Genomic DNA, 23,526 nt, shown 5'->3' on the forward strand with positions numbered 1-23,526 from the left:
AAAAAAAAAAAAGAAAAAAAAAAAGGAAAAGAAACAAACAAGCCTGGAAAAACAGTAATTAAAAAAGATGGACATCGATACACAGAGATGTCATTTCTCACACAGAAAATCATTGGCATGCTCAGGGTTAGAACTCGGTTTTCCTTTTGCTTGTAGAAACCCCCAGATAATCCATTAGGTCATTGCCTCCCCTGAAAATAAATCTAAGGTTATTCCAGTGCAAAAAAGGGTCATCACTACACTAAACAATCTCTAGCAAGAAATAGCTATCGAACTGCAGTCTGGTTATTCTTCTGAAAGAGTTTTATATAACATGAGAAAACTTTGTGAAGTTCAAATTCTTTCAAAGATGTGCCCTATTTCCAATAATATATGACTTAATTTGAAGAGAATGGAGGCATTTATTTTTGCAGTGGACAGCACTGTAGTTTAGTGCCAACTGAATGGATTCATTTATGTCATTCAGAGGTACTGCTACTTCTTAGCTTACCTTCTGAAAATAGTAGAATTAACACATCAGAGGGAAACTCAGGAAGCTCTGCACTTTCTTCTGTTCACTTTTTAACACATAACATAGTTTTCCCTCTTTCAGAGAGGAGGTTCCCAGTTTGCTGAAGGTGTTTATATAAGCCTCTGCAGGTCAACGTCCAAAGTGTGTCTTTCAGCCTTGGGCTATTTCAAACCCACTATCCCATGTTCTCATCTGCCTGATTTTGGCTAGTGAACTCTGGGCCAGGCTGTGTGAATCTCCTCAGGAAGAGGAACAAATTCAAAACCCACAGGCCTTGAACAGCAGGTTAAGTTTAGGGATGATACCTGACAATATGAAATCCACGAGACAAAGAAATGCAGTTCCTTAGGAGACGTTCACATTTATGATAGTGGAAACCAAAGCAATGGGCTTTACTTTTTTTTTTTCTTTAAGCAATTAATTGAGCTACCAGAGAGTGTGGAAGAGCCTTACTCCCTGGAGTATGAGGTCAAGGCTCTGAAAGTGGCAGCGGTGTGGAGATGCGCCCCAAGGGGCTCCTAGACAGCCCCTTGCTGTCGCCCCCTGCTTATGAAGTTTGCAAGTCAGGGCTGTGGGAGTCCATGGAAATTCCACATGCAAAGGATGGGTGGATCCTGTCTGTCAGATTACCCATGACAGCACTTGCCAATGACTCACTGAGCAGAGGAAAGCTGGTGCCAACCTCCCCAAAACAAATGCTAAAAATATTCCAGTAAGAGGAAAAAAAAACAAAAAAAAACCAAAGAAGAGGGAGAAGAAAAGCAGAATATAGAAGGCACTGGGACAGAATAAGACATGATGACAGAAGAGAGAAAAGAAATAATAGAAGGAAACAAGAAATGTTTTTGGAAATACATTGCTTACAGACTGAGAGAAAACACTTAGTGGAAGGTTATCTTGGGAAAGAACCTCAACAAACCGCACAACCCAAACGTCAACCCTGAATGGGAGAGTCATGGATTGTAGTGGTGCTACAAAGCAGGCTGCTGCACTCAGATTTAAAATCAGCAATAATGGCACAGCAGAGACCACCACCAGAAGAGTTCTGGCAAGTGAGTGCTTTAATGCCAACCCTTGGGTTCAAAGCAACCTGCGCACCCTGGCACAGGTGATTTGAAATTCCCGTGAAGAATTCTGCATGATAAACTGTAGAGAGATAGAAAGTGGAGAAACTGGTAATCAGGCTAAGTCCTAAGGAAATATGAGCTGTCTCTGCAAAGACACATTGCTCTATTTTTATCTCTTATCTCTACTCTAGCCTTAGGGTAATTTGGTGCAAGATGAAGATGTATCGTAATCACCATGTATTTATTCCAGGATAGATACAGAGATTTTCAACTACTGAAATTCTGAGGGGTAGGGTTACCACACATGCCTTTTTGGTTGGCACAGAAACCTTTTCTTGTGTATCTCAATTTAACACATTTTACATATGCAGACGTGCACTACATACGGCATTCACTTTGGAGATCTCCCACACAGTTACTTTAAATAGCTATGAAATAGCAAAGTTATTGTCAAACCCTGAAATATATAAGACATGTAGAATTACATTTAAAAAAAAGTACAAGGATTATCCCAGCAGAAAACAGTACCAGTTACCTTGGTTTTGGAAAGAATAGGGGCACCACGATCCAGCAGCATTTCTACAACCTGTTCATGGCCACTTCTTGCTCCACAGTGGAGGGGTGTCAACCCATCCTGTGGGACACAAGTATTATAATTGATTAGTTTCAGACACAGTAAAATCTTGTGCACGTTCATAAAGACCTATGATGTCCTAAGAAACTAATTAATTCCTGCAGGATGCTGCTTTTACACAACTGAACAGCTGAACCTGTTTATTCAAATGGACAGAGTACATTCTGGCTCTGATTTTCTAAACATGTAAATAGTCATATCAAACTGGTGATCATGCACTGGGCTACTTACAGGCCCTCACTGTACATGCAGTAAAGTGGTAAATACACATACAAGAAAAAGAGATTGCACTGCAGGTACTTTTTGCCTGCATGCCTTTGAGAAAACTGGGTCTTTCATTTGTCAGTATGCATCAAAGTCAATGGATGTCATGAATAGTCCTTTTGTCTGAGAGGAAAAAAAAAAATCTTTCCTACTTAGACTTTTTTTATTACACTGATTTTGAGAGGTGTATAGCAGATGAGGAAACCACCTTAATCCCAGGTGATAAAAGTATGTTGGATTAACTTCTGCCTCTTGTCATATAGACCATACTTGTGTGACTTCCAGCTGAATGACCTGTCTAGAGTCAAGGCGTACTGTCAATACCTCTTTTAGAACAGTTTGCTTAGTAATAGTTATCATCATATTAGAAATACATTCTTTAAATAAGAAGATGACTCTTTTTAACATTAACAGAGTTATTCCAAACTGATTTGATTATTCTTTGACCTGTACCCTGTTTACAGTGCTCAGGTAATCTGCTGTATATGAGTGCTATGATGAAAGATAGCACATATACCTTGAGTAACTGTGAGTAAAGTCACATGGAGTTTTTCAATGCTGCATGACATAGTGCTTGTTACAAATCGTAATGTCATAGTTTCAAGAAAAATAAGGAAGAAAAATTAATGTTTTCAGAATTAGTAAGAGCAAACATTTGATTTCTTACAAGCAAAACAAATATGCAGGAGATACTGTCACACAGAAACAATATTGTATTTTCACTAAATATGTCAAAAGAGAAGCCTTTATAAGAAAGGTTGAAACTAATAAAGAAGAAAGATTATTAGTTTTCCAAATACAAGTTATAAAGGAAGGGGCTTTTTTCCAGTGTCTTCCGGCACACTTAAAAACACATATATTGTATTGTCTAAAATATATATATGTCACATCATTTTTGTAAAAAAGATTATCTAAAATTCCTTCTGACACATCCTGTGCTCATTAATTCGTGCACAGGCACTCCATCTGTGTCTGCCTCTGTATGGTAGCAAGTACTATTAAGATATCTCCATAGACATAGTTTCCATGCATAACTACAATATTCTTTCTTGATAATTTCTAAACCATTACACTCTACTAAAACATCAGCTTAAGGCCTGCAAAGTGTAGAGGGCAGCTGCAGAGAGGGAAGTAGTGATTCAGAGAGCCTTACACACCCCTACTTCTACTTTCTTGCCCTCTCCTAATAAGCCTGTGAAAGATAGCAGACAGAAATTAACTTTTTCTGCTAGTCCCATTTAAAACTTGTATTGTTCTTGTTGTGCATGTTCTTCCACTTAAAGTAAGGCATATGTTTTCGATGTAGATGAAGAAAAGATTTTGGTTCAGACTTGACTTCATCAGGACTCAGGGAATCATTTGTTCACGCAAGATGAACACAGTTTGGCCTACTATGTTCTTACTGGCACGTCTGGAGCTAATGCTAATGTCATTTCTGCTTCTTTCCGTAATTTCAGCCCATGAAGTACAGGGAAGGGCATCTTGTTAAAATGATACTACACAAAATAAAGATGTATTGCTCAAAATATGTAAGTAAAGACAAAGAGAAAAGATATAAAAACCCATGAATGGTACGTTTATGAGCTGAGTTGCAAATGTTTTGCTGTAGCTTCACAAGTGTTTAGAAAAGGTAATGCATATTTCTCATACCAGTAATTTCCACAGGCAAGGTCATACCAAATACTGAGCAGAACGTAAACAACTAACATAAAAATATTGCGCACACGAAAAAACATGTATGGGAAAGAAAATAAAAACCAGCAAGGCTAGGTAACTAGAGACCTGTAGGCAGGAGCTGAAGATCATGTAGATTAGACTGTTCATTCTTCCTACCTCCTATAATTATCATATTCTCCAGGTACATCAAAGATACTCAAGGATATCAGGCACAAAACTGTAAGTTAGGGAACATTTTCCAGATTTTATGGCCCCCCAACTCATTTCACCACCATACCATGGATAGTACATATCAAGCTCACAGAGAACGAGACACATTTGATCATCTTCATGCACTAGACTAGACCCTTAAAAACTACTTCAGTGCTCCCCAGAGCACAGTGCCTGGCCCCCTCGGCTTGTGCCTAGGGCTGACAAGGTTCCTGTGGCACAGGAGGTGGCAGGCAGTCATGCTTGGCCAGCTAGAGCTTGTTCTAGTCCGCACGGCAGTCATTACCTCCAGATGCATCACATGGCGTGACACAACATTACAATGCAATATAGGTGCTTGTTGGGACAGCTGATCTATAGCTATTGTTAAGGTGATGTCAGGACTCCCACTGTGAAGAGCAAATACACTTGAAGACAGCTCATTTAGCTGCAGAGATCTTTTCTTGTACTCTGAAAAGACACTGTCTATTCACCTGGCTTGGTTAATTGCTATATGGCACTAAAGCACGTAAAGAAATGTGCAGAGGCAATCTGAAACACAGATCAGAGAAAGATTTTGTTTTAAAAAAAGAGAATCCAAGATTAAAAGAGACTGCTCTGAACTCAGCAAGACTTCACTGATTTTGTCAGGAGATTTTCTAGTTGCTTATTTACTGTTCATATAGACTATACTATGCAAAGTGTAAAATATATTACTTGTATTAGGAAGCAAACTTGCCTTGATATGATAGTCTGCAATGGCTCAGAAAAATCATTACAAACGATTATGACAATAATCTGCAGATTAAGGACTCTCTAAGTATGTGCTGACATGATAAATCATATCATCTGTATTATCTATCCCTTCAGAGAGCCTGAGAGTAGCTCCAGCAAAGCCAGGAGGACAATAGGGTGAGTTCTGCTTAGGCACAAACTTCCCCTAAGTATTGCACACCCATCTCTGGGGCTGCTGCTCTTCCTTTAGCTTTTATTTCAAACACACACACACATCCCACACACACCCCAAATAAATGAGATCTAAGCATTGTTTCTGGTCCCTGTTGAGACTCGGATACCTGTGTAGCTCCCTGATCTTGTTACACTGGGATCACAACTGGCTTGACGTTAGCAGATGATGGTACAGGGAGTTGAGCCTCCCTCTGCAGTGTGTTTCCCTGCCACCACTTGTGGCTCCAAGGGACCCCTGAGCAGCACGGGTAAGCACAGACCAGCCTCCCTGTGCTCCCCAGCTACCCCTTCCCTGTCAATGCTCACCCAGGATTTCCCTCGCATAATGGGATCCTCTGGGCTGTACCTCAAATCCATGGTTGCCTCAGTACCACTACTCTCCCATCAGTAAGCATCAGCTTCTAACCCAGTCTAAGAGTGATGAAATTAAGCACAATGCCCAGTAAAACTTTACTGTGATGCATGTATTCAGCAAGAGCCTGTCAAGACTTTGAGCCAAATCCCAGAGCCTGTCCATGGCCTTGGCAGGAGTGCGACAGGCGCTCCACTTCCCCGAGACAGAGGTAGAAGGCTTGCTTCCCCAGGGGAGAAATTACTGCTGCCTCCGGGGTTTCTCATACCCACCGCTGCTTAGTGAGTCTCCGTGCACGTGCTTCAGTCTAGCAGGGCTCTGTATCTCATGGTCCCTCCATGCTCTAAGTCTCCTGAATTCTTCACTTCATTGGCACTATTGCAAATTGCCCCTTCTGTACAATACGGCAACAAATGAGGTTTGCTCTTCCTACGCGTGCAAAATGTACTTAGAGTGCCAAGGCAGTGATATTCCTGCAGTTATTTTATATCTTAATACAAGTGGCTTTTCTGGAGCAGCTTATGTATGATCTGATGCATCTTAAAAGAGCATATCCCACATGTTTTCATGCAGATATGAGTGCTGGCCTGTTATTTAGCTGCAAAAACAGTAGAATGAAGATTATAAACACTTACTGTTAATCCAGGCTAAAACTTGCTTGGCTGCCTGCTTCAGACACAAATTCACTCTGGCTTATACAGTATTAGACAGCCAAAGCAAATCAAGGTAATTTAATCAACCTTTCTAATTAAACATTATTTTTTAAAGTCTTTTCTAGAAGACAGAGAAAAAATAATTAGGGCAACAATCAGTAAACATGCTACATGAGGCATTAATAGGTCTTTGCTTAGAATGTTAGTTAAAAACCTGAACGATAAAAGCTGCCCTGGATGGACAAAAGCAGCACAGAGTTCTTGAGGAGTACCTTTAAGAATTCAGTACAAAGCCCCAAATACCAGCTGTTAGACATCTCACACAAAAAAAAGGACAGAGAGAAGATAAACAGCTGGTTAAAATAAACAATGCAATATAAGCGTGAACTAAAAGCAAAAAAAAAGAGAAAGCTGAGCCTCAAAATAGTTGCAAGATCATTTTTGGAAATAACCTCACATGCTCACACATTATCTCAACTCCTCAAATACAGTTTGCAGGTGTGCAACAATATTTATGGTGCTCATCAAATCATAGTCCTAATGAATATAGAGAAATTGGGAGCCCATGGATGATTTTTACAATAATTTAAACAGGATAAGGATTTAGGCCTTCATGTTAACCCTCTATGCAATACTTCAGCACTGCAGTTTCCAGGACCATCTGCCTGCAGCAAACACAATGCTCATGGAAATGAGTAAGGAAGAGAAATCATTATCCCAACTTATTTAATATGCTGGAAAGGCTTTATGTGAATTTATCTATAAAATGAGTATGTTTGTGAAAAACAAAAACAGACATTACATGAAGCGTATTTTGTACCCCATACAGAGAATGGACTGCAGAAACAGATCACAAAATGACAGCTGAAGAGCTGAACCTGTCCCACCTAAGAGTCAGAGTAACAAATCCTGTCCCTGTTGGTGTTTGGTCAGTAACACAAAACAGTATGTTCTGCATACTCATTTAAAGGTGAATTACAGACCTGATACAGGAGAAACAAAAGCCTAGGAATTTCAGCCTCTGAGCAAAAGAAACAAGCAATTTTCAAGAATTTTTGCCCTTTCATACAGGTACAGAAACTTTGCCATTCACCTTTAAGGGGATATACTGTTTTCTATAACCAACATTTGCATTAAATAATATCACAGTGTCCAAGACAAAAACTATTTTAACCAAATAAAAAAAAAATTCTGCTCATCTCTTTTCCCCAAAAACTCTACTCACCTCTTTAAAACCTCTTAAAAAAAAAAAAATAGAGGTCTCACATTATAAATCTGGTAATAGGAGCCTCACTTATTTTCCTGTGCAAATCCCATTTATTTATCAAGTTATGTGTGCATTCAGCACCCACATCTGCCCCTCAAGGGCACACCACAAGGCTGGGCTCTGGCTGGGCATCCAGCCGATAGGCATGACTTGATACACTTATCAGAAAAGACAGCCTTGGCTGCTCTTTGCCTTTCAATACATTCAGCAGTGGTAATGCTGTTGCAAAAGGATATGGCCGAAGCTTTTGTCATCCTGTATTTTCATAAGACCATTCTGTGTCTGGGACATTAAAAAAAAGAATGGTTCTTAAAAAAAAATGAAATGACTGCAAAGTTGACATACCTCAATTGTTCTGCCTTGGAAAACAACATTGGGTCAGGTAGGAATAACAAGAGATTTAGCAGGAACACATGTTCTAACAGCTCACAGCAATTAATCTTTGCTATTGAATATGAGAACTAGGCAGACACTCCTGAAACAATGTCCTTTTTTCATCTAGCACCACATTAATCTCAGCCTTCTATTGCTTCTCCTATTGATTTGTAAATCCTTCCTGATCTACTCCAGTGATGCTCTTCCCTTTCTCCATCATGCAGCTGTCTGCTCAGTTCAGTGAGTCTCCTCAGCAGAGGCACAGGCTGCCCAGACCACAGGCTGGTAAACCCTTGCCAGGATGAGTCAGTGCCGCCAGGAGCAAAACTTCCACTTAGTCACTAACTGCCAGAAAATGATGCCTCTGGTAATGCCAGAGAAGTGCAATGATGAGTGACACATGTACAGCACAAGCAGGAGAAGTTACGCAAATCCCTTCTGATTTATGGAGAGGATGGGTGTTTGGGGAAACAGGCAGTCTCTGGGAGAAGCCAGAAAAAACCAAAACACCACTTCGTGAACCACGCTTATCCGTTGCCTTTTGCCTCCCTGGGAAGCTCTGCCAGACTCAGGAGCTGTTAATGCTTCTGGCCTCTTCCTGGATCCTGTTTCCATCCCAGCTTGTATTTTTAGTTACATAAATTACCCTAATATCTGACCCTGGAGCCTGTGATACAGAAAATGAAGCAGATGATGAATTTTCATAACTAAAAGAAAAGAACAAGCTGGACTCTTTAAAGTAGTGGTCCCTAACATTTTGGCTGCAGTAGGCCATATAAATGCTTGTAGAGAGGAAGCAAATAGTCCCTTGCCACGACCCTTTCTCCCTGCTCTGACTAAACGCACATCTGTCACATCACCAAAATGTGGCCCTCCCCACCACATGGTAGGCCCGCACCCCTCAGCCTGGCAGCCCCCATGTAGCACATAGGAGGCTGGTATTTTAGTCCAGAAATTATACCCACTGTTCATGTTATCCATGAAAAGTCATCTCTTCCATCTTCCCCAATTAGAAAAACCAGAAACATTTCACAAAGAAATCATGAATGACTTCCAAAGGTAAAACAGAAGAAGAACTAAAGAAAAATATGTGGAGAGAATGAAGTGATGACAAAATAAGTTGACTCAGTTTCTGAATTTGCCACAGAAACAAAAAATACAAATGTGCCTCAACAAGCACTGCAGGAAATCTCAGAGATTGCTGCAACACTAGAAAACCAAACAGAAACCTGTGGATACAGTAATAACTGTAGAGAAAAATGTTCTTACCTTTGTTTTGTTTAGAATGATTCTGGTGGAAAGCATACAGAACAATTAAAAATGGAAGATGGACAAATGATAAGCTAATATTGCAAGAAAATTACAACTGTCAAAAAGTTACAGGCACAGCTCCTGAAGGTTACCTCACGTGCACAGGAGTGTGTTGCAAAGACTGCCATGACAGCCCACAGCACCACTAGTTCTAGGTTTACTTTGAAACATTTGACCTTTTCCTTCTCTTTTTGCCTCTGTGTAAGTAAATAAAATATCCCTAAACTGGTTTGATTGGGTTTTAACTACAGCAGTTAGATATAGCCATATGCATTGAGCTTCTAAGTCACTCAGTGGACAGAGTTAGGTGTCAACCTAACAGAAACTGTGACTACGCCTGGCACGTTTGCTGACAAATCCAGGCCAGCAGCTAAGCACCCAGTCAGACAGAGGCTGAGCTGCGTAAGACTCATCAGCAACATCGTGCTCTGTGACACTGCCCTGCGGATAACGAAAGGCAAACACCACTGCAGTTCAAAGTTACTTCTAGCATTCAAATACTGAAATATCTGAATTTAATTCTTTCTTTTGGTATTTTCCTGTACATTCTCCTCCATGCCCAAGTAGCTAGAAGCAGCTCCTAACTAAACGCTCTACAGAGAACATGGAAAATTGTTGGTTCTGAGCTTTGCCATACATGGTGTTTCACACACTGCTTTAAGAGATGTAAATTGTTAGCAACATACTGCAACCACTTTACAAAAAAGAAATGCAGTGCAGCTATGGTAAGCTGCCAGGAAGATGAATGATTCAAGCTGTACAGCAACTAACAGGTCAGAGGCAAGAATTCCACAGAGTCACTCACAGCATTCGCACTTAAGCTTACCCTTGTTTTGGCATCAATTTTAGCTCCTCGATCAAGTAGGAGTTTGACCATATTTGCATTTCCCCTCTTTGATGCAACATGTAACGGCGTGATATCATTCTGTGGATTAAAAAAACATGAAAGTAAATAACCATATATCTTTCTTTCATGAACTCCACGATCGGTTTGCTCACAGAATGAATTATGCCCATTTTGCTAAAGCGTAACACAGTTTTGCTTCCCTGTGAGCATGAAAGCAAAGGGAAGCTGTGTTTATCTACATATGTGAATTACTGGCCTGATATGTTGACATATAGATTATGAAGAGAAACAAGTTGTGGTTGGAGTTATAAGCAGACATAATTGTGCCTCAGTTCTCAGCTTCTGTATAAGAGTTAAATTTATGCAATTTTACTGACTAAACCCTAGCAATTTAATTCAGCTATCATTGTTTCTGAGCATGTAATGATAAGGATTCATACCTCACAACTTCATAGGCCTTGTAGGAGCCATGGAAAATAAATAAAACCATTACATCTGTAGGTCTAATTCAAAAGCAACAAGATGGCAATACTATTTATTTCCGAACATTATCAGCAAACTCTGAAAGCTTCGTAACCACCTTCATTTCAGTTATTTCATCTTCCCAATTTATTCCTCTAATTGATGTAATCCTGTACTTCCAGTGAGACTGTAAATATGTGTACATGCTTCCCTAAGTGGTGCCTGGCGGGCCAGCAGCATGCAGCAATGCTGCTCATCGAGGACAGTTACATAACCAGTGCTTGCACACACAAACACACTTTTTTAACAAGATGTAGCTAGGATGTTTTTTCATGCTCTGATGAATCCTTTATCTTGTGATGTACGAAGGCCATATCCTGTATATATTCGATCATATGGAGCCAAGTAAAAATAAAAGGATTTAAATAGAGCATGCAGCTACTGTATGAAGACAAATAGAATTTTAAAGAACAGGTTTCTGTGTATTCGGGGGCAGCGCAAACAGCTGGCTGCATAAAACCAGCTTCCCCGTGACCGAGCAGAAAGCGGTAAATTTTAGTGAGCCTGTGTCCTGTGGCTGACAGCATCAGAAAGGCACCCATCGCCTCAAATAGCTGGAGAGTGGTACAAGTGTCTTACCTGGCCAACAGACCGTTTAATAGTGCTGCCTCAAAACTGCAGGTGAGTGGAGTGATAGAAAACCAGTACTGAAAAAAGATCCCCTCTCAGATGTGATAAGCTGACTCACAGCTTAATAATAATGCTGAGTACCTAATCCAGAATGCTACATTTTCATCGACACAAAATTTCACTATGAAGCTAACTCACAGCTACTAGGAAGTACTAATTAATATTAGCACAGAGATAAAATACTTTTTAGCAAGATGAAATGACAGAGCTTCTTTCTCCAATATTAATGATCATTAGAGCATCAAAACAACTACTATTCCAGGATAGCTTCTCATTTCTTTAAAAAACAAAGTAAAACAAAAAAAATGCATAGCACATTAAACAGAAAGTGCGCTATGCCTAGTCCTTCCAGAGATGTAAAACTGTGTGATTGCTTAACTTGTAAATTGTGAGTTGGTTTTGAAAAAAAAATTAATTCTATTTGCCTGGAAGTTAACACTGGATATATGAGGACAGTATATTACTGTATCAGCCACAAAGAGGACAGAAAAAGAGGAGAAAAACAATTATGAGGAGATAATTTCTGCTTTTCCTCTCTTCCCAGGAGGAAAGATGTTACTGAGGTCAGAGGGAGAGAGAGAGAAATTCTACTTTCCTGAGAAAAAACAGTAAAGGAAATAACTTTTGTGTTGTCTTCAAGTAAAGGGTACTGCAGGTAATCTAGACTGAAGGACCACCTTTTTCCACTTGCTGGGGTTGATGGGCAAAGAGGTTAACTCAGTCTAATAGACCTTAGTGCTCTGCTAAAATGTCAAAATAATTTAGTACTAATAATTTACTGTATCATACGCAGATTAGAAGAAATACCTTTTCTAAGTATCAATAAAGAAATGGAGGAGGAAGGCACATTATTACAAAAGATAGGACGAATACATATTAAAAGTCTGGTTCTCATTCATCTTGACACTAAGCTAAATCAATCTAGTGCAGAACAGGGGAGGGCATAACTACATAAGAACATGCACTTTTGATCTAATTAGTTGCCAGTCCTATCATTCAAACCTCCTGTTGCCTTAAATGAAGGAGAGTTGATTCTAAGTTATATAGATGAGTGCTGGCAGATAGACACTTCAACTCCAAAAGAGATGACTTCCACTTAGCAGTTAAGGTTTAGGTCACACTGTTCACTTGCAACAGGGGAAGAAAATTTAAAAACATCCACTTTCATGTTCAAAAAGGAGTCCTGTTCAAGTGACCTTCATATTTCTGGTTAGCACTGAAACTATCAGGATAGTGCAGTTCTCTCTCAGCTTCTGACAGGGGTGAGCACCCTGGCTGGGAACGTGGGGAAATTCTCCAGCACAGAGTAAGGTCTGAGCTCACTTCTGCAAGCTGGAGAGCTAGCAATCCATCTTTCCTCCGTTTGATCACCTGTCTTCGTGAAAAACATAAATTTAATGTCTGAAGGATCTTTAAACCTTTCAACATTTGGTTGAAAATAGGCAGCAAGTTCACATTAGGAAAAGATGGATGGATAAAGGATGTGATCACTTTAGACACAGTTTGTTAGGAAAACCAACAACACACAGCTACCCTGAAATAATGAATTGAGCAGGAGAAATCAAGCAAATGAAACCCTGTATGCCCAGTGAAATATCTGTCTTTATGGATGATCAAACTCAGGTCTTCTTTCCTGGGAAAAGGGCACTGCAGCACTCACTCTCTGGGAAGGAGGATGCAGTTTTTGTCATACTCTACTAACCTGTTCAGACAATTCATAAACAGAATTAAGAGACAAAGAACAAAAAGCATGTTTAGCTTGTTTCAGCCATAACAGCTCAGGAAAACACTGTGGGGAAATGAAGAGGAAAAAAGAGAGGGGGCAGGTCTCTATCCAGAATTTAATTTTGCCATTTAGCTCGTTGAGCTTTTACTGGTAACAATCAATATGAAGTAATAATTCTGCCGGCTGAGAGTTCTGACTCCATGCAGACAAAGAGATGCATTGTGTGAATGCTTGAATAATTGCTCACCGAAGTTTAGGGCAAGCAATTTGTCTTTGGTCAATATTGTGTTGTGCGAAGGCTTAAAGAATTATATGTAGATGTATCACACATATGGCACCTTCCCATCTCTCATCTAACAATTAAGAATGTGAACTGAGAAGTTAAACCTCAGACAACATCATCATTAATGTTTCTGACGACAAAATGTAAAGCAAGCAACTCAAAATCGAGTTGTTTGTACTTGTCACAAGACACAAGAGATAAAAAAATCTTCATAATATGTGCAGCTTGGGTGTAGGTTATTAATACTAAAACTGTGGTATCAGCAAACAATATAGCCACCAAATGTAAGGTTCTGAATTCTTCAGTAAATCAACAGCATCTACTGTCTTGTCAGGCTATTTTTATCTGTTTGATCTTCTATAAATTTCTCCCTTTGTTCTTAAGATAAAATAGTAAATCAGGAAACTTTTGAAGATGTTTTTCTGCAGTAATAAAGCTGAAATGCCTTCCAAAAGTTGCCATTAAAAGATGTGGTTTAGATCTAGAATGTCTGTTGGAGTGCTTCTTGCCCTCACTGTTGAAATTTCAAATGCTGGATAATGTCTCAGGTAGACCCCTTGACACTGAGATCCAACTTGCCATTCAACTTGAGAGTTAACAAATTCTACAGGGAATATGAAACATAACTTGTGACAATAGCAACCTGAAACTATGCAATAAATGCTCATAAGATTATGAACTAGCACATAGCCTTTCCTCTCCGCCTTGACAGATTTCCTGGGGTATATGACTTGAAGTACTCTGAAACTGTATATAGCTCAAAGTGTGACAGATTAGATGCATGCAATTTTTTTCTATACCTCACAACATTGTGGATGGCTGTTTTCCCTTTATCTCTATCCACTGCCTGCTGCAGCCACCACCCTCTCAGACAGGCCCCTGTGCCTTCCTTCAGAGCCTCACAACATCCAGAAATATGATGGGTGACAAGTGACCTGCTTTTACAGTCAGTGGCTTTTGCTTGTGCCTGATCAGAGGAAACACTAAGCCCTTTCAGCTGCAGCTCTCTATCTACAGCTTCGCAAGAAAATTAAAAACACCTTTGAGCTGTCCTATGCTGAGCAATAAGCCACCTACATTTCCCATCTGAAATAAGATCTGCTCCCCTCTGACACGTGGCATTATCCACCACAGTTCACCACAGTAGTCAGAATTAGTCCTTACTATTACAAATTAGCAACATGAATGGTTAGGAAGTCAGAAAAAAGTAGAGATAAACTTAAAATTGACAGAGTGCAAACACAGTACATCTTGTAAGTTTTATTTTAACGCATTTAGAAAATGAAGAATTCCCCCTGGTTTCTGGTATGCTATGCAGTCCTAGGGGATTGGCCCCTTCTCCCATCAGTCTGAGTTAACAAGCATAAGAATGCTAATAATAAATAAGAAAAGTAAATGTTTGCACTTACAGTATCATATTGGGCTCTGAAGTGTACCTTTAAAAAAAGCACACAAAAAAAGGGTAAACCTTTCCTAGCCATGTGCTGCATCGTTTTAAATGTTTACTGACTGGCAGATCATGTAGGGACTGTGAAGACTCATTGCCGGCCTCATGGGGACTTGATATTTCTCCTCGTTATCAATGAGAGAACTTACCTCCACCTCTGAGCTCTCCTCCCAGCCCCTCACTGGGGTGTAGTTTTAATCAGAAAGATTTCACTTCTTTATCTTTGTTTTTTTTTAAAAAAAGTTTCTTGCCAAAATGTTCAGATTAACTTGCAATTTAGTCAGATAGTCCTCAGTTCTCAACTGAGAGCAGACTCTGGGAAGAGCTTAATATTGAAAAAGAATGTGTCAATAAAACAGAAGCTGAAAATAGCCAGACTGGTAAAGCAGAAATTTCCTATACAGTCTGGAAAATCCCTCCATCATTAGGGGTTCTTAAGGAAAGAGCATAATGTTGGCTGCTGGTTGTTGTATGCTGGAATTGTCATCAACAACACTGCATAGATATTACCACTGTTACCAGTTCCTGGAGGTATGGGAAGCTTGTGCTGTGCATGTTAAGACTGTCGCATGCAACTATGCAAATACATCAATATGTTGTATATGAAAACACTCAATATTCTCTCCTGTATTTTTTTACAATCCAGAATTGGAGCTACAACACAGCAGAACCCGTGCAGAGAAAAGTCTTATATTCTAGTAGCAGTTACTGAGATCACCAAGACTTGTATAGGACTTTCTGAAATTAAAGAAATTATAGGTACATACACTCAATCAGATGCTTTCCAGGAAACCTTACAGCAGAGCATAATGTTTTAGCTTTTTTCTCCTCTACTTAATGTTAATAAGTCTTATACTGTGCTAATTCAGTTCTTATATGCTTATATACTTATCTTTCTTCAGGCTTGAGATGTATACAATGAATCCTGGAAGAAAAGAAGGAAGAGTATAGCAAGGAGCTGTTATGGCAAACTACCACTAGGGAAATGAAAAGATGTTTTTCTCTTATGTTACTGTCACTTACATATTGTCTGTTCTTTTTGATGGGCTAATGGTGTTCTGCTCCTCAGCCTCAGGGTCATCATTAATGCATGCCGTCCTCACAGCACCCTCTCAAAATTACCAGATCCTTTCTCAACCTTCCAGTAAGCAAACTTTCTGCTGGCAAAGCCCAATCCCAGTAGAACTGAGATCTCCTCTAGAATAAGGAGTGTTGTGTATCAGGAAGACTGTTTACAGGGTTAGATGCAGTTTTATGGCACAGTGACTACCTCCTGTTTGCTCTGGTAAGAAAGATATGGGCAGAGGTCATCTTCATGTAGAGGATGATTCCCTTGCTACCTGAATCTTCTGACTTGCTCAAGTACAGAGTGGATGTGGGGGTCACAGGGGTTTCTTTCACCTGTTGCTCTGGAAGCTGCAGAGAACAATTTCTTTCTTCTTTCCTTCCTTTCTGACCACTGTGCTCCTCAGAGACAGGTGGAGTTTCAGAGGCATTTCCTAACCTGGACCAGACAGATCTTTCCACTGGAAGATAATCTCAGACAGACGAATGATATCTCAAGACTCTGTGAACCCCCAAAAGATAACTTTTTCCTAACTATAATTCCCAGAAAATACAGTTTATTCAAAGCACCTTCCTCACCTCCCTGGTCTGCATAGCAGCCTTGGAGAAACACTGCTTTGCACTTTCTTGTTGCTGAATTAGCATGGGGCAGTCTGGACACACATCTCCATTGCAGCTGGCTGGGAACTGCAGCAGATAAAATTGCCTGCCCTCCCTGTGCACTGCTCCTGGGGATGCCCAAGCAAGGCCTGAATGGGAAAGGGCGGGCACTCTGCAGGGGTCTGATTTATAGCAAAAGAGCTTTCTTGCACAGGGTACCATAGGTATAATCAGACTGCTAAGGAAAATGGTTTCTTCTTCCTTCTGGTGGCTGTTACTTGCTTTAGCATGTATCTAGATACACCTTTCCAAGTCCTAGATATTGAAGTGCAAGGCAGTCTAGAGCAAATTTGAAGGGAGCAGTAGAAATAAAGAAGAAATCCTTCTGTGACCTGTCCTTTTTCTCCAGCACCCACCCACCTGCAGACTGAAGATGACCTGATTCTGGTAAGGAAAGACAAGCCAATGGCATGAAGCCCCTGCAACAGCATCCAGCTCCTAGAAGCTGCAGCTAGGATGGGAGCACAGCAGCTTTCACTACACATGTGGTCACTGTATGCCAGCAACAGATCTCCTGAATTGAAAGCCTGGAACAAGAGAGCCTACTTGGTGAATTTCACCATTTTCTCCATACTAATCACTAGGTTGGTAGTTCCAGGAGACGGGAAGTAGATATCAACATGGTTAAAACTCTAGGTAGCACACCAGATACAGTTTGATTCAAAGGCACAAGTGGCTGATGCGCAATATCTTTCTTAACAGCAATTACTTTTTTCCTGTTGAAAAAAATTGATAAAATAGGTTGATTAAATGGTCTTTAGCCTTCTTTCAGTTTGTAACTAGGATTTATCTGCACCTCTCCAACATCAGGTGCCATTGCCAGCTAAAAGAATGGTGCCTGGAATTGCTGCAATCCTTCAAAGCCCAGGTAGTGACTACACTTACGTGTTAATATGGCTGAGAACGGAGACTGACTTCATCCTTAGTTACCCTTTATTCTCTTCCTCTACTTCTTTAGCCCATATGTGATTGCCTCCCAGTTGAGCAAGAGGAAAATATAGCGATGCAATGAAGGAATTTCTTTAGCTTTGAAGGGTTTCAGAGAAGCATAGCCACACACTTGAAAATGTACTACAGAAAAAGGATGATGAATAGACATAAAATGGCCATTACTTCTACAACGCATACCCTGCCAGTAATTGTGACAGGTTTATTGCTGAGTTTGAGCCCAAGAAGTCAAGCAATTTGGAATGAGTATTTTTCCTTCATTACAAAATGGCAAACATCCAGCCCAATAAGGAGATCTTGTTTCACTTGGACTGAGGTTATTAAGGTTCTAGGAGCTGCCTCCCTGTAAATAAGTAGAATCAGGGGCATCACAAGCTGGTTTACTGAATTGATCTTCATCCATCCCACAGGGAACTTTCCATGTTGTGCCACCTTCCCTGCACTTGCAGCAAGACTAGAGAAGAAAGCACAGACACAGAAGTGCTAATGCAGTTCAATGGAAAAGCTGACATGAAATCAGTTGCTGGGCTGGAAGAGTGCAAACCGAAAGCAGATACGTTTCCAACCCTCCCAGCCTCTATGGTCAGCAGGTACACAGGCTGGCAGGCACTGTAACACCTGTAAGAACTCCTGGAGCTACACCGGGTTTTCTTATATGCAGTGAAAGAAGGGAACAAGGGAGTATATGACAGCTGAGAGGCAGGCAGGTGTATACCAGTGGGGGTGAGGGGAGCAGCTGCTACTGCGTATCACTGGGGACATCATTTACTTACAGTACAGCACCACTGCTCACCTCCTGCCCGCACACTGAGAGCCACCATCAAGCTCATGTCTTTCCCTGCCTTCATTGCTGGAGCCTCTTTATTCCCTCGGGCCTCTCAGAAATGCACTGAAAACACAGCAGCTGGAGGGATCTCCTTTGCTACAGGTCTGCCCTCCTTTTTCTTACATCCTTTCACCAGCTCCTCTTTCCACCACACTTGCCCTTGTCCTTAAGGCTCAGAGCTCTGCCTTCATCCTACAAGTCCATTCACATTTTCACCACCCTTCCCCACCTTCACTACATCGATGGTGGGAGCTAGCTATTTATCCTTCCTTCACACATTTGTCTTCATGTTGCCCCCTCCACGCAAGCCTCTTCTGTAAGGATAATCCTCTGCTGTTGTTTAAATCTCTCCCTAGAACTGCTACTTGCCTAAATAGTTTAAACATAAATTGAGAGATAGACAAGTAGTGTTGTTTCATATTTATTTAACAAGAACAAAGGAAAAATAGCTGGTGGTTTGCAAAAGCATGAAGTGCTTCTGAAAGCTACAATACACACATAGTATGGTTTTATCTGGGTTACAGCCCTTCTGAATTTTTGCTCTGTTCTTGTCTTAGGTCGTCAACAACTCAAACAAGGGCCCTTCCTCTAGAAGGGCGACAGGACACTGTGGATATTGTTTACAGAAATTAAAACAAGAGGCAATGAGGTGGCAGTGGGCAGGCTGTACCCGTGGGTCACTTTTAGTACCTGTTCTAGTAGTACCTCTACCTGTTTTGCAGTTTGGGTAATCAAGGATCAAGCAAAGGCTCTGTTACTTGGTGCTGATAATTGTACTTTACGCTCAACTTATACTGGTGCTATGTTTGCCTACAAATTCACTGCTCTACCAGAATCTAATTAATCTTTCTGTGAAGCGCTTTCATTACCCGCAGTCTAATAAACACTAAAGAACAAAATTCAACTCCATATTACTATTATTTATGCTACAATTCCTTCTGTCGCGGCTACTTTATCTAGATTTGCAACCACCGTGCAGTAGATGTGCTCTCTGGATGCCCCCACCCAGCTATCACAAGCACAAACAAGCCGTTCAGTGTTCTGAGTCACAGCGTCAGCCCACTGCTCTTTAGGGCTGATGTCATTGCATTTGTACTTCCCCAGCTATCTGAGCAGTCTGCCTGCCTCTCTGAGGATGACAACTAATGGAGAGAGAACCTGGAGTTCCAGATCTTGAAGAGGAGGGGAGGATGGCCTTATTACTACGGATGTGCTCTCCATCAGTGCCCCTAATCCAGAACAGAGCTGCTGAAGCCTAAGATTTATTATTTTATTAAAACAATCATAGGCAGATTATATTTAGTGGTACTGGCATTAAATGCTGCTAATTGCTAATGTAGTAGCATTGCTAATCCCTAATCTTGTTTCTGAGTGGAAAAGAGTTGACCCAAGACTCCCTTCGCCTTCCTTGCTCCTGTGATCAGAGCCTATCAAATACTGAATGCCAAAGCTTATGACCATTTGAAATGCCTTAATGGTCTAATTTGGTCACTTTAAGGATTTGAGAATAAGAGGTCAACGTTATCAGTGAAAGGAAAGCACGCATAGTCAGAAGCTTCCCGGAAACTTAACGCCCAAATCTACTCTTAACTTGTGAACTTCATGTGGATCTAACCTGGCACCCCTCTCTCACCAATAACATGAGATACATTTACTGATTAATATGATTTTGAAAACATCATTTATGGGTGATATATGAGAGTTGATCCTTACCTTTGATACCCAGCTATCAGCTTGACCCTATATCTGCTAGTACTCTTCTCACCAGCATTAGCAGGTACTGGATCATGCCTTATACAGTGTCTTTTAGCTTTGGGGTTTTATCTTCATTAATAAATCACTGAATGATGCTGTGTTAAATGAATAGCGGCCAGCATCAACACTATTCACCTGCACTCCTACTTACAGTTTAAGGAAAACATTCTGGGTCTGTCTTTGAAATTTTTGTTGCCACTCTATCACACCCTCCACCAACTCCCCCTACTAATCACAGACAATCTCTAAAAAAGAACTGTTCAGGTTTCTTTTTTTTGGGGGGGGGGGGTTAAATGTGAGAAGTCTTATAAGTAAAACAGTAGTTTCTATGCTAAATAAACATGGTATTATTTTATTGTTTTCATGGGTTTGCAATGCTTATCATAAACACTTTGCTACATGTAAATATGTTCCTTAACTATAGAAGCATTCATGATTTTACATATGCGAACTACCTAAAGTAAAATAAAATACTACAATTTGCTTTTTGTTATGTGACAAATGCTCTAAGCAGTAATATAGTACTTTTCCTCTTGTAAAAGTAATAAACACAACACATGATCAAAATCTCTGAAAATGAGCTGCTGAATTATCCATGCCACATAATTCGCCTCATAAATATCATCTTGAATACACATTGGGTTCTTTTGCTTTGTCTACTTTAATTGAAAGGTTGCTCCAGAATCTCATTAGTTATATTTAATATTAATTCTTAAACATTTATTAATTAAATAATATTAATTGTTAATACTTAATATTAAATATCTAGATTTCTAGACAACATTTACTTATGGCCAGTTTATACCTATTGTCCTGGTTTCAGCTGGGACAGAGTTGACTGTCTTCCTAGTAGCTGGTACAGTGCTATGTTTTGAGTTCAGAATCCAAAGAATGTTGATAACACTGATGTTTTCAGTTGTTGCTCAGTAGTGTTTAGATTATAGTCAAGGATTTTTCAGCTTCTCATGCCCAGCCAGGGCACAAGAAGTTGGCACAGGACAGAGCCAGGGCACCTGACCCAAACTGGCCAACAGGGTATTCCATACCATGGGACGTCCCATCTAGTTTAGGAACTGGGAAGTGGGGGGGGGAATCGCCGCTCAGGGACTGGCTGGGTGTTGGTTGGCGGGTGGTGAGCAATTGCCCTGCGCATCATTTGTACATTCCAATCCTTTTATTACTACTGTTGGCATTTCATTAGTGTTATCATTATCGTTATTAGTTTCTTCTTTTCTGTTCTATTAAACCGTTCTTATCTCAACCCACGAGTTTTACTTCTTTTTCCCAATTTTCTCCCCCATCCCACTGGATGGGGGGGGAGTGAGCGGCTGTGTGGTGCTTAGTTGCTGGCTGGGGTTAAACCACGACACCTATTTACTCTTACATCAGCATTTACTTTCAGTTTGAATGCCTCTTGCTCCCTTGAGTTTCTCTCCCTGTTGTCCTAGGGACCACTACCACTTCTCCTCCCTAGTTTTGTTTTGGTAAGGTTTGGTGAGCCAAATTCTTGCACAGCCTCAGTTAGTTCTGTTTTGTTTTGGTGGGTTTTTTTGTTTGGTGGGGGTTTTTGGTGGGTTTTTTTTGTTTGTTTGCTTGGGGTGGGGTTTTTTTTGGTCTATATCAGAAATACCTTGGAATAACCTGAAATCACATTTGGTTTGGGGGGCTTTTTTTTTTTTTTTTTTTTTAAACCATAACACACACACCACCCAGTGAACAACTAATATGGACAGGTTCTTCTCTTTCTTGGTTGGTAGATTGTTGGAGAAACCAACAGGAGAAATACATGTACTCTTTAGCCAAGAGTTTGATCTGTTTTCCACTATGAATTTCAACACATTTCCATGTTCTGTCGCAACCATTCCTGGCTGTGTGTCAGCAGAAATTCCATAGGCATCTTCTTATTTGTACAGCCCAAGCCATTACTGAAGAAGCTAATGAGCAAACAAATTTTTAAGAACTCCAGTAGGAAGTTCTAGCTCCAGCATTTTACAACACTAACATATTTTGAATGTTAGTCCCTTTTCTATTTATCTGTATGTCCCTAATCACTCTCCCTGCTTTTGCCTCATAAAGCCTTGCATAGTCTCATAGCACCTACTCAGCTTTCTGCCCATGTCCTCTCTACCCTACCATTCTCTAACCCTCCATCCTGGCTCATTAAATTTTGTGTTACCTCTGCATTTGCTTTTCTTTTGTCTCTGGTCTCGTGCCCGGCACAATCTGCTTCCTTGCCCTTCATGTTGCTGTATCCTTGTCCACATACATTTCTTTATTTTCCTGCTCTTCCAACTATATATAACTTCCCTCTGTCATTTTCTGTCCTTTACACTTCTCCTGCTTACATTTTGTTGTTCCCACATCCTCCCTACCCTGACCACACTCCTTCACTCTAATAGTCCTCTTTGGTCTCCTGACAGACCCGACCCTTGGCAGCAGATACAGTCAAACTTTGGCCCGGGCTGTGAGATGAGGGCCTGCTGGCACCAGGCTCGCAGAGCAGTCCAGCTGCCTGTGGGAGGCTGGACCCACTCCCCAGGCAAGAAGGCGCAGCTGAAGCCACCGGCCAGCTGCTCCCCACCCAGCCCAGAGTGAACCAAGGGGACACCAGAAAGCCCATACCATTTTCCTCCTGGCTCCTGATCCTTTTTCATACATCTGAGGAACTACCCTGTCACTCCCTGGACTGTGTCATGACTTTGGTGCACAGCTTACAGGGTCAGGAGGGTTAGTTCCCCCACTCTACAGTGGCTTTTGCCATACAGCTCCCATTATCGATTCCCCTCTGTTTCTATACCTCATTTCATTTTCTACCTCTCCAGTTTCTCAGATCTCCTTTATGTATCATCTGACTCTCGCATATACAGTGAAGGCACAGTTGCTTTATTCACCGGTACACCTGCACTTCATGTTCGTTGGAAACAACTGCATATTGAGGACAATTCAACAGGAACAGAACTCCTGCCGTATGTAAAAGCTACAAGTGGAAGCATCCGTCTCACTGAATCCCAGCCTACCTTTTGCAACACTGGAACTATGAAAATAGCAGCTTTTTTTTGATTAAAACAGAAGTTTTCAAAGGTGAGGACTAAAGGTCAGGTTTAGTTCAGCAGCCCAGGGAAACCCCCTTTACACCCTATGGTAACAGAACAGGAGCAGTGAGGCCAGGCCCCTCGGCTTGCAAGAGCAATGTACCTTTCCACATCTTTGTTGAAAAAGTGTTTCAAAGTGATGATTAAGCAAACTAAGCATAACTAAGATTTCACACTTACCCTTGCAGTGAAGTCCACAGCAGCACCCCGATTTAACAGCAATGTAGCTACATTGATATTTCCATAGTGAGCAGCTATGTGGAGGGGAGTGAACCCACTCTGGAAAAACAAAACAAAACCAATAGATACTTATTTTTTTATATTTGTATCACATCACTGACAAAAGCTAGTAATAGGAGTCTGCTGCAAATCACCATTCCAATTCTGTACTAGTTTTCACTCACTAACATTTACTTAGAGACTCTCAGAGAGTCTAAATAAAATCATATTGCTAAG

At 40.7% G+C, this 23,526-nt stretch overlaps 1 protein-coding gene across 1 annotated transcript in view; it reads right to left on the minus strand.

Moving 5' to 3' along the window:
• ANK3 (ankyrin 3, node of Ranvier (ankyrin G)) overlaps window positions 1–23,526 on the minus strand; it is a 211,875-nt gene that overhangs the window by 116,594 nt on the left and 71,755 nt on the right. The window contains exons 7-9 of the mRNA XM_010567894.1: window positions 23,251–23,349; window positions 10,096–10,194; window positions 2,114–2,212 (exon numbers count right to left, since the gene is read on the minus strand). Of these exons, the coding sequence (XP_010566196.1) occupies window positions 2,114–2,212; window positions 10,096–10,194; window positions 23,251–23,349 (297 nt within the window). The remainder of the gene's footprint in view (window positions 1–2,113; window positions 2,213–10,095; window positions 10,195–23,250; window positions 23,350–23,526) is intronic.

The sequence above is a fragment of the Haliaeetus leucocephalus genome, unplaced genomic scaffold (genome assembly GCF_000737465.1).
Source record: "Haliaeetus leucocephalus isolate CR32 unplaced genomic scaffold, Haliaeetus_leucocephalus-4.0 Scaffold229, whole genome shotgun sequence".
In the NCBI taxonomy this organism is placed as follows: Eukaryota; Metazoa; Chordata; class Aves; order Accipitriformes; family Accipitridae; genus Haliaeetus; species Haliaeetus leucocephalus.